Source organism: Petaurus breviceps, unplaced genomic scaffold (assembly GCF_028583685.1).
Source record: "Petaurus breviceps papuanus isolate PSGF00001 unplaced genomic scaffold, PetGlider_PUasm1.0 174, whole genome shotgun sequence".
In the NCBI taxonomy this organism is placed as follows: Eukaryota; Metazoa; Chordata; class Mammalia; order Diprotodontia; family Petauridae; genus Petaurus; species Petaurus breviceps.
Window position 1 is genome coordinate 61,960,483 of NW_027185761.1, and position 17,959 is coordinate 61,978,441.

Here is a 17,959-nt window from a genome sequence, read left to right on the forward strand (position 1 = left end):
CTCCTCTCCTCTCCTGCCCTCTCCCCTCCTCCTCCTCCTCTTCTTCTTCCTCTTCCTCCTCCTCTAGCACAGCCCTCAGTTCTTCAGGGAGTGATTCATCCAGACGCCTTATTTTCCCTTCTCTATGTGTTTATGGTCTGCCATTGACCAGAAGTTTCTCTCCTTCAGAGCCAAGAGAGAAAAGGACAATTATTAAAAGGAAGTCTCGTGATTGGACACCCCCAGGATGCTGTAGAAAGTTTTTCTAAACTCCTCAATGCCCAAAGCTTTCTCTCATTGGTCAGTGATGGACACTGCTGGTCTATGCCAATGCATCATTTATAGACAAGGACCAAGTTTTATTTTCTGTTATCCCAGAGGCTGCTGGCAGTGATTCATACCAGTATGACATCTGTACATTTGCAAGTACCTCCAACCCAGCTGGAAGTGTTTGCTAGGCAATAGTCTTCTTTCTTTCTTTTTTTCTGACAGAGAACTGACTTCAGAGTCAGGAAGACCTCAGTTTCATCCCTCTATCTGGCAGGAATGAAGCTGTGTGGTGCTAGACAAATCTCCTAACCTCTCAGTGTCCCCTGGCAACTCTTTAAGACAGTTTACAAATATCAGAGCAGGTAGTAATCTGCAAAAGAAGAAGTGTTCCCTCCCTGAGAACTCCCTATGCAGATAAAATCACAAATATAGAGACAGACAGACAGAGGAGAGAAAGAGAGAGAGAGATGAATTTCTATAGACATATTAAATTCAATACATCCAAAAGGGAACTCTTTATCTTTTCTCACTCAACTCTTCTCCTCTTCCAAACTTCATCATGCCAGGAGAGAGCATGCCCATTTCCCAGACACTCTCAGTGTTATCCTCAACTCCTCACTCTCACCTTCACCAGCTAATCTATTGGTGAATCCTGTCAGTTCTCCCCTTGACTCTTTTCTTGTATGTTCTCACTTCCTTCGACATTGCCGTGACCATGCTGGTATAGAATTTCATCATCTCCTACCTGGACTATTGCACTAACTGCTGGGTGGTCTCCCTGCCACAGGTACTTCTCCACCCATAATCCACCCAGTTATCACAGCCATTTTCCTAAAACATAGATATGATCCTATCACCCTCCCCATACCTCCAAGGAAGGGAGTCTAGCACCTCTGGAGGCAGCCTTGAAGACATTTGTCATACACATCCCTCCCACTCTTGAGTTTTCTCTTCTTCAGGCTAAACATTCTAAGATCCTTCAACTAATCTGCATGTAACATGGATTGGAGAACCTTCAACATTCTAGTTACCTTACTTTCAATGACTACCAGCTTATCAATATCCATCCCAAAAGGTGTTGGCCAAAATGGAACAGCAACAAATAATGTTCCAGCTAAGGACTGACCAAGGCAAAATAAAATTGGACTATCACCTCCTTATTCCTAGAATCAATCAATCTCTCTCTCTCTCTCTCTCTCTCTCTCTCTCTCTCTCTCTCTCTCTCTCTCTCTCTCTCTCTCTCTCTCTGTCTGTCTCTCTCTGTCTCTCTCTGTCTGTCTCTCTCTCTCTCAAAACCATTATTTCATTAAATGTTTCCCAATGACATGTAAAAAGTTATTTTACATTTTTTGAGTTCTACATTCTCTTCCTCCAAGTCCTCCCTCCTCTCTGGGAGGGCAAGAAATTTGATATCAATTGTACGTGTGAAGTCAAAGAAACCATATTTCTCTATTAGTCATGTAGCAAAGGAAAACTAAAATAATAAAAATAAAGAGAGTAAAGAAGTATTTCTATCTGCATTCAGAGTCCATCAGCTCTTTCTCTGGAGGTGGATAACACTTCTTATCATGGGTCCTTTGGAATTGTCATGGATCACTGAATTGCTGAGAATGGCTAACTCATTCACAGTTAATCACTATACAATACTGCTGTTACTGTATACCTCATTGTCCTACTTCTGCTCACTTCACTTTGCATGAGTTCATATAAATATTTCCAGGTGTTTCTGAAACAATCCTGCTCATCATTTCGTATAGCACAAAAATATTCAATCACATTCATATTCCACAGCTTGTTCAGCTATTCCCCAACTGACAGGAATTCCCTTGATTTCCAATTTTCTGTCACCACAAAAAGAGCTGCTATAAATAATTTTGTATAAATAGGTCCTTTTCCCTTTGATCTCTTGAGGACATGGAACTGGTAGTGGTGTGGCTGGATCTAAGGGTATACATAGTTTTCTGGCTCTTTGGGCATAGTTCTAAATTACTCTCCAGAATGGGTGGATGAGATCACAACTTCACCAACAGTGCATCAGTGTCCTAATTTTTCCTCCCCACCAACATTTGCCATTTTCCTTTCTGTCATGTTAGGTAATCTGATAGATATGAGGTGGTGGAGTTGTTTTAATGTGCATTTCTCTAATTATTAATGATTTAGTGCATTTTATATGGCTATTAATAGCTTTGATTTCTTCTGAAAACTGCTTCTTCGTATGCTTTGACCATTTATCAGTCAGAAAACAAGTCTCTCTTAATGCAGGTCAGGACGACATATGACAGGCTGCCATATGCCCCAGCTGACACCTAGGCAGCTTGCAGCACACCAAAAACCTCCAGATTTTCTTTTCCTTCAGGGTAAACTGTTTCTATCCATCCTTCTCCCATTTTATACCTATTAAATTGATTTTTTTAATTTTTTTGAAGGGGGAAGGTAAGGCAATTGGGTTTAAGTGATTGCCCAAGGTCACACAGCTAGTTAACTGTCAAGTGTCTGAGGCTGGGTTTGAACTCAGGTCCTCCTGACTTCAGGGCTGGTTCTCTCTTCACTGCACCACCTAGCTGCCCCATATTAAATTGATTTTTCAACCCAAAATGTAAGACTTGACTTTTACCCCAATTGAATCTCTGTTCTAGCCTGTCAAGAGTGGCAGGTAGGTGGTACACTGGACAAAGCACCAGGCCTGAAGTCAGGAAGACCTGAGTTCAAATCTAACCTTAGGCACTTACTATTTTTTTGACTATGTGCATGTCACTTAACACTATTTGCCTCAGTTTCCTCATATGTAAAATGACCTGGAGAAGGAAAAGGCAAACAACTCTAGTAGCTTTGCCAAGAAAACCCTAAAAGGGGTCACTAAGAGTTGGACATGACTGAAAATAGCTAAACAACAGAAAAGCCCATTAAGATAATTTTGGATCTTGACTCTATTGTCCTGTCCATCAGTTAGTTCTCCTAGCTTATTGCAGATGCCATCTATGCCTTTATCCAAGTCAACAGTAAGAGTTCAATCACTCCTGAATCCACCTCTACCTACTATGATCTACTCCAAACTTTGATATCTTCTCCATGAGAATTTCATGAGATACTTTAGTAAATGCTTTGCTAAAGTACAGGCAAACAATATCTATTCATTAGTAACCCTATCAAAAAGGACATGCTTTTAATCTCACATGGCCTGTTGATGAAGCCATGTTTCATTATCTATGTAATTGTTTTATATTTTTTCTAAATGTTAAGTTTTTTTAAGCAATTGGGGTTAAGTAACTTGCTCAAGGTTACATGGCCAGTTATTTTGTGTGGGTGCCAAGTATCTGAGGCCAGAACTGATCCCGGGTCTCCCGATGCTGGGGCCGGCACTCTTACTCACTGCGCCACCTGGCATAAATGTTAAATTGAGCCATTGGTTCTAGACTATTCCCAGGAATTGGTCGCTACCATACTTGTTCTGCTATTTTCCTTTTTTAAAAAATCAAGATTTTGCCTTTCTTTGGTCACATCTTTCATGATCTTTCAAATTTCTTTGCCAGTTACTTTGCAGTCATATTGGACATGTATACACATACATACACACACTCACAAGCACATAGATAACATATATGTTATATATACATATACATATATATATATACACACATAACTGTTCAACATGTCAAGTTGAGTTTTCAATGTCCCTTTAGGAATAATGACCACCAAGGAAATTGATGATAAGGACTGAGTCTTACCGATTGTGCCTAAGGTCACCTCCAGTGAATTTCCAGGTTCCTCCTCAAAGCTCTGTACCTGAGACATCCAAAGGCAACAACAGTTCCATCAGTCATTTCTCCATAGTTTTTGCCTCCCTATCATGGCATCAAACCTATCAAACTATAATTATAGTTAAACATCCAGATTGTTTTTTTCTTGCAAGTTGTTTCTGTAATTGTATATGTCAATTTATTACTCCCTGATTAGAAATGTTGACCTTTTGGGGAACCCAGAGAGCAATTAGTCACTAAGCTCATATTTAGGGGCAATATACAGTACCTGAGAGTATGAAAGGTCAAAGGCCATTTGAATTCCTGGAAATAGTATCTCTTTCCTGGGACATGGATTGGCAACTTTTTTGTGGCATTTCTCTCAGGCACATATGACGTTCATTTTTTAATTTGAGTTATTTATATACAACTATGTTTTAGCTACCCTACTTGACTATAAACTTCATGAGAGCAAGAACCCTGACTTACTTACCATTTTATCCTCCTTAAAGCCAGGCAGAGAATTTTACTCAGTGTTGGGTTTTTTTTGGACAACACAGTGATGTCATTGGTATGGAGAACTCCAGCTAATAAAAGTCTTTTCACCAGTCTAGATCCTTGGTAATCTAGATCACTGTGCCTCTTGTATTCTGGAAGAGTTTCCTGGGGCATTGAGAAAACAGGTACCTTGCCCAGAATCACAGAGTCAGTGTGATCAGAAACAGAATTCAAACCTAGGTCTCTTTCAGTGCAAGACTAGCTCTGAACATCCCCTGCCTCATGTCATAATTAAATTATAGCATTTAAATGATAATAATTTAAGATCATTTGAATCCCAATAAGGTCCAACACCTGACCTAATCAACCAGACATGCTTTGCTTTGCTCTAAAAGTGTCCTTTCCTGTGTCATCAACTATAGGACCAGATGAAGTTGACCAAGAGCATTCTTCCTGATTGTGACCATTCAGGACAGGATGCCTGGGACCAGACACTGTCTTTAATAGTGAGACTTTTCTTATCTTGGTACTCTAGGGACAGACGCTATATAGGAGAAGCACAGATATCATGGGATTGTAATTTCAATCAACACTTTGTCAATTGTCTTTTCTTATTTTATTTACAACTTATTCAACTAAGAAATTCCTTTCTCATGCTATGGTTAAAAACATATGGAAGCCCTAATTTTTTAGTGACACAGACATCCTGAGTTGGGATTGTTCTAAACAATGTAAAAGGCTTCTCATCCTTTTTATCAGGCAGTCAGAAGTAAAGCTCTGACTCCATGTATGTATCTGCTAGCTTAAGGGAATAAACAATAGGAATTTATATATTACCGAACCTGTTGGCCTCTTTAATCAAACTTACAGGGCAACATAAGGTAGAAAGGACCTCTGAAGCCATCCAGTCCAGTCCACTCATTGTATAGTGGAGCAAACTGAGGCTCATGGAGGTTAAGTGAATTGTCAAGGATCCATAATGAGCAAACATGAGAGGTAGAATTTGAACTCATGTTTTCCAAATCCAGAGGGAGGATTCTTTCCACTGCTCCATGATGCCTCCCCCAGTTTAACTGGATTAAATCTCCTGTGTACCAGGAAACCCTGGATCAATAGCATAAGAAAGAATTTAATCTTACCTTTCTAATGATGATGTTGATGATAAATCTCTTTGATATTTGCATCTATTGTTTCTAATTCTAATCTTGTGGCCCAACAGAGCAAGTCTAAGCTTGCTTCCACTACTTTGAATGAGATATTTGTAAAGCTTTTAGCTAGTGCCTGGCACAGAGTAGGAGCTTAATGGCTGTTTATTCTCTTCCTGCCCCTTCCACTGGACAATCCCTCAAGCACTTGAAAATAATGAACATGTCTGGTATAGAGGAAAGAATGCTGGGTTTGGAGTCAGTGAACCTAAGGTCAGATTTTCATTCTACACCTTCATACTTGTGTGACCTCTACATACTCTCCAAGCTTTCCCATCTCTGTCTTGTTCGGTCATAGTCTTTTGAATTTTGTCTTTATTACATTGTGAGCTCCTTCAGGGCAGGGATTGGATTTTCCTTTATTTGTAACCCCAGAGCTGAGCACATTTCAAGTACTTTAATAAATGCTTGTTGAGGGGTGGCCAGGTGGCGCAGTGAGTAAGAGCACCGGACCCAGAGTCGGAAGGACCTGGGATCGGTTCTGGCCTCAGATACTTAACACCCACACAAAAAAACTGACCATGTAACCTTGGGCAAGTTACTTATCCCCAATTGCTTTAAATAAATAAATAAATGCTTGTTGACTTGGCTTTTCCTTGAGTGGGTTAACTTGACCTCTCTGGGCCTCAGTTTCCATATCTATAAAATGAGGGGGCTGGGTTAGATGGTGTCCCAGCTGTGGTCAGATGATCCCCCTTGACTTCTCTTCCCCTGCTTAAATATCCCCAGTCTCTCAGCCGGTCACATGAAATACATGTACTCTTTAAGGTGAGAAAGGAGGAAAGAAGAAACCATCGAGTTCTGCCAGTTTCACTCCTATTTTCCATTTCTTGTAATTGGATTTTAAGGTTTGTCTTTCAAAAACAAATATGTAACCTTGCAAGGGCCCCTATTTAAGATACAACTCCCAAGGCTCTCATTACTCTTCTATCAATAGGAAAACAAACATATTTTCTCAGGCTATGTCATCAGGAATGAATTTTATATTTTGCCTAAGGATTAACAAATTATAAATGTAAGGACCTTCTTGGAAACACTTTCCAGAATACAAAAGTTGCTTGTGTAATGATCAGGGAAAATGTAGCAAGGACAACATAATACAGAATTTTACTAGAGCTCCATATCCCAGAATCCCCTGGGATGAGAGACCCTAGAAGCCCCCTCCTGAAACCCAGACCTGAACAAAAATCCCCTCAATAACATTCCTGACATGTGGTCTCCCAGTCTTCATTCAAACACCTCCATTGACAGGGAGCTCACTACCTCTCCAGACAGCACATCTCACTTTGGGAGGGTTCTCATGGTTCATTGGTTGGAAGTTTTTTCTGTGAATCCAGCCCAAAATCTACTTCTCTGAGGTGCTTCCTGCTCCCCTCAATCTTTACTTAGATTTTTTTTTTGTACCTGGGGAATGCTTTCCCTTATTGTTGTTTATTCCTACCATCCTTCGGGGCCTAGATCAAATTCTACAATATGTGGGCGGCACTCCCTGGCTCCCTCAGCTCATGCCCATCTCCCTGTCTCTGACCCCATATTTCACTTTCTGTTGGAGCCATTAGCTGGACAGGAAAGCTTATGGGACTATGTCTTCCTTGCTACTCTAGTAGGCTAAAAGTGCTCTGGTGACCCAAGGCAGCTTCTCATGCTTCTTGGCATCCCTGGAGCACTGAGGCATTTAAGTGACCCTCGGTGTATGTGAGAGGTGGGAACTGAACTCAGGTCTATTCTACCCCCAAAGCAGAGCTCCATCCACTGCACCACACTGCCTCTTGAGGACATGTGTAATGGAAATGCAGATTTAAAGATCTTCCCTGCCCCTAGGCTAATGTGCACCTGGAGCCTGGGGTGGGAGGCTTGTTTTTCAGTAGATACTTTTTGATTGGCCAGTGGGTCAATAAGGTTGTTACATTCTCTGAGCCAGGAGAAGGCTATATAAGCCCTGATGTGTAGCTTTGTTTTGGGACTCACTTTGAGAAGTGTTCTGTGATTTGATCTGAATTCTGGGAAGCCGTTGTTGAGAGTCCCCCGGCTTTGAAAAACTCAGAATGTGGAAACCCAGATGTTGACTGGGTGTGGATGTAATGGTTGGACAGTTTGGAAATCTGTCTACTTGATGTTTCTGTCTTGATAATTATGCCTGTATACTTTGAGATTCAGGGTGCTGACCTTTTCTCCTGAATAAGGTAAACGATATATGTCTGACTGATTAAAGTAAGCTTGTTAACCCATTTTGAGTTGCTTTCCTTTAGCAAAGCAGATCCAAGAACCTGTGGTAGCTGCAAACCCTGAGGACGCTTGGGGTGCTTGCTGCTACAACATGTAAACCCAGAAATATTTGCCGTGGACACCATTTACCTTTCCACATAGCTGGAATTCAAGTGAGCCCCTGATTCTAGGATGTAAAGCTTCCTGTGGGCAGGAACTGCTTAGGGTTGATCTCTGCAACCCCAGTGTCCAACACAATGACCTGCACATGGAAAGTCACCTAATTAAATGTTTACTGAATCAAAATTAATTGAAGATGGTCCTGAGAAAGCTGGGGGCCAGTCATTTCTCATCCTGGGCCTCAGTCCCCTCACCTCTAACATGAGGGGCTTGGTCGGAGTGATGGCTTCTGAGGGCCCCTCCAGGGCCAGAGCAGGGATCATCTATTTTCCTAAGACGTCACTTAACCACCCTGGGCTTCAGTTTCCTTCTCTGTAAATTGAAGAGGTTGGAGTAATCTGCCTATGAAGCCCATTCTAGTTCTCAATCAGGGCTCCTACATCCTAACTTATGTTCTAGGGCAGCACATATGTATAGTGACTTTGCTCAGTGAGTGGTCCAGATGTCGGGTTCTAGGAGAGGCCAGAGGAGGAGAGATTCTTGTGGGGCAGGGTGGCCAGGAAAGCCTCCCCAGAGGAGGATCCCAGCTGGGCCCTGGAAAATAGGAGGTAGAGGGAACCATGCCCAATCATACTGACCTCTTCGATTTCAAAAGAGTCGGGTGGCTTCCCATCCATGTGCACCACCTGCCTGAGTCTGTGGGACAGCAGCAGACCTCTCTCCTGGAAGCCTCTGTCTCTGGCTGACCGTTCTGGAGCACAAGGAAGGGGCGACTGCTTTAGGGACATGGGCAAGAGAGGAGGCCGTGGCTTGCCTGGACCCGCTGGTGAAGCTTCATGGGACACCAGCTTGTTGCTGGTCAGGGGAGGCTGTTCTTCTGTCAAAGGATGTAGGTGGCTACGGTCAGCAAAGTACATCCTGACAGACTGGAGAGGGGCACATTGGTCTGGCTCCACGGCGGTGGCAGGAAGGTCTTCCTTCACCCTGAGTGGCTCAGCTTGGCCCTGCATGCAGTCCCTTCTGATGGTCTGTTTTGAGGCTCTCCTCAAGAGTTGGCCGATCCTTCTCCGTCTCTCTTGGAGCCCCCTCGCCTGGGCTGGCTTGGGCTTCTCTGCCTGAGCCTTCTCCTGACCTTCCCTCTGCAGGCTGTGGACATTGCTCAGCAGAGAGGAGAAGGCATTAGTCACATGGTCCAGCACTTCCAGCTGCCTGAAGCGTCCTGCATGAGACAAGGAGACAGAGATGTGTGAAACACAGTCTTTCCACTCCGCTGCCTGAGTGTTAGCAAGACTCCTGAGGACTGGGCTTTGGTCAGTGGGCTGAGCGGCTCCCAGGCTGTCCCCTCACATGGCCGTCACCTTAGCTCAGGCCCTCATCGCCTCTCACTTAGAAGCATTGCAGTGGCCTACTCTGCCTCCTGCCTCTCCCCACTCCAGTTCATCCTTCGCAAAGCAGCCCAAGTGATTTCCTTAAGCACAGATCTGACTGGGTCATTCCCCTCCTCAGTAAAGTACAGTGGCTCCCAATGGCCTCCAGGATTAGTTCGGAGCTCTTCTGCTGATCCCAGCGTCATTGGGAGGCTCTCCCACACCCTGAGATCCAACCAGATGGGCCTTCTCTCTGTTCTCTCACAGAGGACTCCATCTCTCACCTCCAAGTCTTTGCATACATGCTGCCCCCATGTCTGAAGTAGCCTTCCCCCCCCCCGCCACCAGTCCCCAGAGTCCTCCTCTCTTTTCAGACTCAGCTCAGGCACCACTTCCAGAGTGAAGCTTCCCTCCCTCCCAAAACACTTTATATTTCATTGTGGTTATTCTCTTACTATTTGTTCCATATTATATGCCTCAGTTTGTCCTTGAGATCTCCCCCATTAGAAATCTTTGAGAACAGGTTTTATTCCATTCATTGAGTCTATATACCCACGGCCCAGCACAATATCTGGTATATTAAGGTGCTTAATAAATGCTAGTAGATTGATCAATTGGGCAAGATGTCAGGAAGACCCTAAATATTCCTGAATATCCACCATAGGTATGGGGCAGGTAGGAGGTGCAATGGACAGTGTGCTGGGCTTGGAGTCAGGGAGACCTGAGTTCAAATCTGTCCGCAGATACTTACTAACTTTATTTATAATAATAGATAGCAATGATAGAGCATATCACCAAGTGCTGTACAAACATTATCTTGTTTGATCCTCCTAACAACCCTGGGAAGTAAGTACTATTGTTACATCTCCATTTGACAGATGAGGAAGCGGAGGTAAATAGTTTTGTGTCTATTTTTTATGCCTTTGCCAGGGTCTGGCCACTAGTAAGTGCCTAAGTAAGGCTGGTTTCAAACTCAGCTCTTCCTGAGTCCAAGGGCTCCGGCTACTGCACCCCCTGGGGGCTCCCCCTTGGGAACATGGCTCCCCTACAGCCTCTTACTTGGATTACTGTCATAGACTTCTCAACGTCTTCCTGCCGAAAGCTTCTTTCTACTCCCTTCCATCCCACTCAGCTGCCAAAGAGACTTTCCTAAAACCCAGCTGGGACCCTGGCAGTTCCCTTTTCCAAAAGCTCCTGAGGTGGCCTGTGTCTATCAGGACCAAACACAAGCCTTATTTGGTTTCCAAAGCCCGTCCCAACCTGGCTCCTTCCCCCCTTTCCAGTTTTCTCACGCTTGATTTCCCTTCATGGTCTCCATAGTCCAATGACACTGACCTCACACATGAAACTCCATCTCTTAATTCTGTGTCTTTGCAATGGCGAAGGACTCCCTATGTTATAATAATAGCTAGCAATTTATCTTGTTGTTCAGTTGTGTCTGACTCTTGGTGACCCCATTTGGGGTTTTCTTGGCAGAGATACAGGAGTGGTTGCCTTTTCCTTCTCCAGCTCATTTTTACAGATAAGGAAGCTGAGGCAAACAGGGTTAAGTGACTTGTTTGGAGTCACACAGTCAGTGAGTTTCTGAGGCTGGATTTGAACTCAGGTTTTCCAAAGCACAAGCATAGTGCTCTACCTATTGTGCCATCCAGCTGGCTTCTAACCAGATATCCTAGGAATACTTCAATGCCGAACCTTGAGTGACTCGGAGTTCTGACCCTAATGCCTGAAGGTGATCATGTCCAAAGCTAGCCTATGTGCCTCCATCTGGTTCATAAGATGGAGGAGGGGGGAGAAGGAGGAGCAGCTGGCCTCTGGACTCCATGCAGATCCCACACAGGCTGCCCTCACCAGCCCCTGCCTCCCAGGTTCTGACTCACCATACAAGTCAGGGGTCTCAAAGTCCATCCGCTGTTTGTGAGCTTCCAGAAACACCCGGATGTTGATGCCTTTTGCTACAGAGCTGCCCCTCAGGAAACGGGCTGGGATTTTAGTGCAGATGTCCGGCTCCTCAGCCCCAAAGCCCAGCTCGAGGAGAATCTCCACTGGATCTTTCTGCCAGAATTCCAGCCATTCTGAAATGCTGTGGTAGGAAGAAGTGATCACTTTCCATTTTGGTGGAGGGGACATCTCAAAATGTCAGCTTTCTGGTGCTCATTGGGGGAGCTCAGCTTAAGCCGGGAGGCCAGGGAGCCTCTGAGAAAACCCCACACCAAACCTTCCTAATGGCAGAGCTGCTTAGACCCTCACTCAGTGCCTGTTTCCTCTTGTTTTAAGAACAGTTCTAACAAACTTGTCTATCTGGGTCTCCATCCATAACAGATCTAAACAGACAGATTAAAACACCAGGACTATGAGACGGGAAGGGCACTAGAAGTAAGAATCAGAAAGAAATAATGGCTAACAGAAACGAAGAACTCAGAAAAGCTATTAACAAATAAACCCCCAAACTCAAAGAACACAGTAGTTCAGAGCTATTTGGCATAGAGACAAATCCACCCACACACTCAAAAAGCCCCTTGGGCAGTAACAGTATAAGAAGAAGCATTATCAAAAATGACCCTGAACCATCAGAACAGGTTAAATTATGATGAGTAGGGCCTCCTATGTGTAATGTGCTTCTGCTCAAGTCGCAAGGATAGAACGCTGGCCTTGGAGTCAGCAACACCCAGGTTCAGATCCCACCTGGGACACTTGCTAGATAGGCAAGCCTAAAGAAGTCACTTCACCTTTATGTGCCTGAGCAACTCCCTTGGAGAGATTTCCAAAGTCACAGAGGGATTGAAATCTGTGCCAGCAAATGGACTTTCAGTTGCAGGAGTTCCCTACACTGATGAAAACACAGGTTCCTCCAATATTCACGTATATCTCTATTAAAAGTCCACTCAGATGCCTCCCTAGGGCATGAAAACCACCCTATGTTCTTAGAGATTTCTCTCTCTGGAGTCCATGCTCTGTTGACCACTACTACTTTGGAATAAATTCCAGGCTGGACCTGAGCAGTGACCACAGGGCCGCCATCGGAGGGTAAGCCTTGCTGAATTGGAGGGGGAATGTGACAGGGGAGGTCAGGCCACTCTGTGGTCACTGTGGCAATTTTCAAAAATCTTCTTCTATGTCTTTTTGTTTTTAGTCTTTTTTCAGTTGTGTGTGACTCTGTGACCCCATTTGAGGTTTTCTTGGCAGAGATGTTGGAGTGGTTCACCATGTCCTTTTCTCCAGCTCATTTTACAGATGAGGTGACTCATGCAGGGTCACTCTGTTAACAAGTGTCTGAGACCAGACTTGAACTCAGGAAGATGAGGCTTCCTGACTCCAGACCCAGCACCCTATCCACTGCACCACCTAGCTGCTCTAACATAGACAGATTTAGAGCTGGAAGGGACTACAGAGATCATCCACTCCAAATCCCTCATTTTTCAAAATAGGGAAACTGAGGCCCACAAAGGGTCAATGACTTGACTAAGGTCACACAGGTAGTCATAGCAGAGCCAGGTTGTAAACTTGGAAACTTATTCTAATCCCAACCCTCTTTCTACTCTGACCAGTCATGGGCAGGATTACACATACTATCAATGCCTCATCTCCAGGGCTTCATAAATTTTTTCCACTTGTGACCTTTTTTTCACTGGAAAAATTTTACCCAACCCCAGGTATATAGGTACATGAAACAAGTATACAAATCAAACATTTACCAATAAAAAATCATAAAATATTTATTTTAAAATAATTCTTTTGTAGACATACAATTTTACCACTTATTAAAGATGAAAGCAAATGTGTATATTAATGAGATGGGTGTGCTTGTTTATTTTTACACGAAGAATTAAATCTTGGCAGAATATTCAATACTGATATTTCAGTCATTGCATGTCAGAAACCTTTTACTCTTGCCAAATTTTTCACAACCCCTTGGGGTCACATCACTGAATGTGGGGGTCATGAAAAATTTGGCAAGAGTAAAAAGTTTCTGAACATCTCTTTAAGATGCAGGGGAGCAAAGGTTTCTATGAAAAATCGTTCATTATGTTTTGAGTTGACGTTTAATGTAATAAGCTTCCAGTATCTGGAAAATTCACTTGGTTTATTCCCAAAGTCATACAAATGAGGAATTTCTACACTCCTATTCTGACCCTTTTTGTTCTAGGTGGTTGTTGTTTTAAAATTGACTTTATTGAAAAATGTGGAGGCTCAAAGCATACGGAGTCTTCAGTCATTTCTCTGAGGTTGCGGTTGAGCTCTCCCATGAGTAAAATGGTTCCCTTCTCCCCTTTACCTCTTAGCCTCCCTGGATTCCTTTAAGATTTAGCACAGATTCCACCTTCAGGAGGCATTTCTATTCCTACTCACCATTGCTAGTGCCTTCCCTCAGAGACTACCATCCAATTTAGTGTATCTTTTTTTATACATAGTTGCTTGTATGTGATCTCTCCCATTAGAATGTAAGGTTCTTGGGAGCAGGGACTGTCTTTTGCTTCTGTCTATGTTCCTAGAGCTTAGCACAATGCCTGACACATAGTAGGCACTTGCAAAATGTTTACTGACTGACATCTCTCCCTGTTAGAATGTATACTCCTTGAGGGCAGGTAGCATGAGTTTGCCTTTTTTTGTATCCCCACTGTTCAGCACAGTGCCTCGTTTTCTAAGTCATTGCTTTAAAAACACTTGTTGACTGGCTGATTGACAAGCCCTGGAATTTTGACAAAGCTCTATACCTTCTTCTAAATGTTTTAGGGACAGTTAGTGCAGTGGATAGAGTATCAGTCCTGGAATCAGGAAGACTCATCTTCCTGAGTTCAAATCTGACCTCAGACACTAGTCATATGACCCTGGACAAGTCACTTCACCATGTTTGCCTCAGTTTCCTAATCTGTAAAATGAGCTACAGAAGGAAATGGCAAACCACTCCAGTTCTCTGTCAAGAAAACCTCAAATGGGGTCATGAGAAGTTAGACACAATTGGGCAAAAATGACTGAATAAACAATAAAAAAGTTATAAAAACTTTCATTTGGCAATAAATCATTATGAAATGTAGTCCCTAATAGTGTGCTCCCTCCTTACTTAGCATTAACATAAAGTGGAGTGATCTGGAAATTATCCAGTTAATCTAACTAATGTAGGCAGGCAAATGAAATTGAATCCTAAATTATGCGCCATATTGGATCTCCAACTATCCAGTTGAGAGATCTTAATCATTCCCACAAACTCAACCATCAAGAGCTCCTGTTTATCTGCCCACAGCCTTGGCTTTACTCTAGATGCTAAAGCTGGGAACAGAAGAGCTTCCTGGGAGTGGCTTGAGCTTGGAGTTCAGATGGACTCTGTTGTTGCAGTTCACCCTGTGCTACAGAGCCTGGCATCTTGCCCTGAGAGGATTTCTTGGCGGACCTAGAATTGCCTAGGTCAAGGCCATCACAGTCGATGCTGTCACAAGACCCTAGATTTAGAGCTGGAATGGTCCTTAGAGGTCATCATGTTCAATCTTCTCACTACAGATGAAGAAACAGAGGCCCACATGCTAACTGACTTAGCCAAGGCTGAGCAGTTAGGAAGTGCAGGTCTGGGATTTCACCTGAAGTCTCATAGCTCCACATTGCAGAGTCTTTCCTGTGCATTTCTAGTCTTTGAGAAAAAGTATTGAATTTGCAAATTGCAAATTTTGCTATTTTTTGCAAATATTATTTGCAAATTGCTATTGATTGGCAAATAGAAATATGGTTGGCTTTTGGTGTCACCCGATACTGAGAAGTTACCGACCTTTTGGGTATACTTGGTACAGAAGGGCAGGAGTTGAAACTGGTCCCCCTGGATAACGCTGGAGTTTCAGAAAACTCTTGTAAGGATCTGCAGCAATAGGAAGAAGAAATACAAAGGCTCCCCTGAGACGTCATTAGGACTTTTAATTTTTTTGCTAGAACGAACATTTCTCTTTCAGCTTATTTCCTAACAAAATGATAGTAATCCCTCGCAGAGGAATGTGCCTACCCCTGGGGAGGAGCCTTTTTTTTAGAGAAGTCGCTTTTTTTACCTGATGGTAGGTGTTAGCCACTAGGTGTTAGCTACCTGCTAATGCTTATTCTGAAGGTGACAGAGTCTCATTTCTGACAGATGGCAAATCACTGGGGAAACTTTAGGGAGCAGGTCTTTCTGAAACAATGGAGAAAAAATACTGGTGATAATCCAGCCTCATTCGTTTCCTAGGCTAGGATAACAACCTCTCATTCTAGGTGAGGACCCTCAAAGCATCAGAGTGGACTTTCCTATAGGAGGTAATATCAACTAGTCACCAGCTACCCTCCTGGACAAATAATTGCAAAAGGCAGCCAAGCTCTCAAATAGAGTCAAAACAGACTGTAGTATGACATGGCTTGGGCATACCAAGAGTCTGAGAAAGAGAAAGGGACTGGCTCTATGATAGGGAACTCCCAGATAATGAAACTCCCTCTCCCACAGCACCTTCTCTCCAACTTAGATTCTTAGAGAAATCCTAGAGCACTGATAGACTACTCACTGAAAGGCTACTCACTGAAAGGCCACTCACTGATGGACTACTCACTGATGGGCTACTCACTGAAAGGCTACTCACTGATAGGTTAAGTGATTTGCTCATATTCAAACAGCCAGTATGTGTCAGAGCTAGAACATAAATCCAAGTCTTCCTGGTTCTGAGTCCAATTCTGTAGCTGATTGCAGGAGGTGGAACTGGTGAGAACTGGCAAGAGTCAGGGAAGGAATCTCTTTATCTTTGAATGTGTAATTTAAAAAAAAGTAGAGGAAAGCTGGGAATGATTTGACACAAGCCCTAGTTCCAGAGATTTCAAATTTCTAAAGACGTAGGGAAAGGATAAACAAGATCCTACCAACAGACATCGTATAGAGGAAATCACACCAGGATGGATGGGGAAGGGCCCAGGATCACTGCTTGGGTATAGGCACATAGATGACATATGGCAGAGTTGCTTAATTCTTATCTTGTTTTGTCTTTCTCTGTCAAATAGAATGATATTTGTAATAGAAAAAGAAAAATAAAAAATAGCCCACAGGGAGTTCAAATGCAAGAAAACAAAAGAGTGATTGTAGGAAACCATCTGGTTTCATTTGATGAGTTCAAGTTAGTAGTCTCAACAAACAATATCCTAAGAGGTATTGAAAGAATTGGAAGGTGTGGCTGATGAACCACTTTCAAAGACTTTCAAAAGATCATCAAGTATGGTAAAGGTGGTCCAGGCCTTGAGCATGGCAAATTTTCTAATATTCAGATAAAAAGAACAGAGGTGCCATGAACTGTAAGCCAATGAGTTTGACTGGATCTTGGGTAAAATATAGAATATATTATTAAGGGGATGTTAGTGAATCTCTAGAAAAGGAGGTAATTAATACAAAGGACCAGCATGATGTCAAGTCATTCAAGATTAGCATAATTTCTTTCTCTTTCTTTCCTTCTTTCTCTTTCTTTCTTTCTTTCTTTCTTTCTTTCTTTCTTTCTTTCTTTCTTTTTGCTTTCTTTCTTTCTTTCTTCTTTCTTTCTTTCTTTCTTTCTTTCTTTCTTTCTTTCTTTCTTTCTTTCTTTCTTTCTTTGTTTCTTTCTTTCTGTTTTCCTTCCTTTATTCCTTTTTCAATTTCCTTCCTTCTTTCTCTTTCTTTTTTTTCTTTCCTTCCTTTTTTCTTTTTTTTTTTGCCAGTATTAAAGTCCTATTCAGATGCCTCACTGTGGTATGGAAATGTCCTTGAATTTACAAAAGCTATCTAAATGGAACATACAAGATTATAGATTCTACCAGGTTGAAAAGACTTTAATTATGATCAGACTGATGGATAATATCTAACCTCCAAGGAATAGTCTAATGATGAAGCAATTCAGCCCCAGTTTTCTGGCTGCATTCTTGGATTAAAGTAACTCAAGAAAACAATTTAAGATCCCAAATTCCCCTCGATCTTGTATGACTTCCTTAAACTTCTGCTGTTATTGTGACAGAGAAAAAGCACCAGCGTGTGCCAAGCACACAATTGTTAAACCATCTCAACTTAACTGTTGGTGTTCTAAATGGGAGAGCTTTGGTCACTAGAATGACTAATGAGTATAAATGGTGTTGGCATGGAGATTCTCAGTCTAAATGAAACCAAAAGACAAAAAGACTTTGTAGCTAATGAGGAGAGCTCTGAGGGTCTCCTTGTAGAGACAAACAAAGGAACTGGGCAATTTGGTTATATCATGTGTTCAAACAACATTCTATGGGATACTTGTTCATCTCATATTGCAGCATTCATGGTGAGAATTCATAAAAAGACCACCATGAAGATAATTACATATTACAAGTCAACATCTGTTGTAGAGGATAAAGAAGCAGAGAAATTTTACAAAGAACTCACTAAGATCCTCCAAATTAAATAAACATATATTGTAATATACACATAGGTGCGTATAAGGGAGGACAGGAAAAAAATTGGAATATGTGGCTCAGCTTTAAGAAAGGAAAGAAGGCAAAGTACTCTAGACACAGAAGCCCCTGCCTATAGGTCATGAATATTTTCTTTAAGAAGAATGCCATTAGGTGGTGGATGTGGAGATTGCCAAGT

The 17,959-nt window shown here is 42.6% G+C and overlaps 1 protein-coding gene across 1 annotated transcript in view; it reads right to left on the bottom strand.

Moving 5' to 3' along the window:
- Positions 1-17,959, bottom strand: part of ITPRID1 (ITPR interacting domain containing 1) — a 166,674-nt gene that overhangs the window by 116,072 nt on the left and 32,643 nt on the right. The window contains exons 5-8 of the mRNA XM_069084569.1: positions 15,140-15,226; positions 11,262-11,464; positions 8,653-9,233; positions 3,975-4,032 (exon numbers count right to left, since the gene is read on the bottom strand). Coding sequence (XP_068940670.1) covers positions 3,975-4,032; positions 8,653-9,233; positions 11,262-11,464; positions 15,140-15,226 — 929 coding nt within the window. The remainder of the gene's footprint in view (positions 1-3,974; positions 4,033-8,652; positions 9,234-11,261; positions 11,465-15,139; positions 15,227-17,959) is intronic.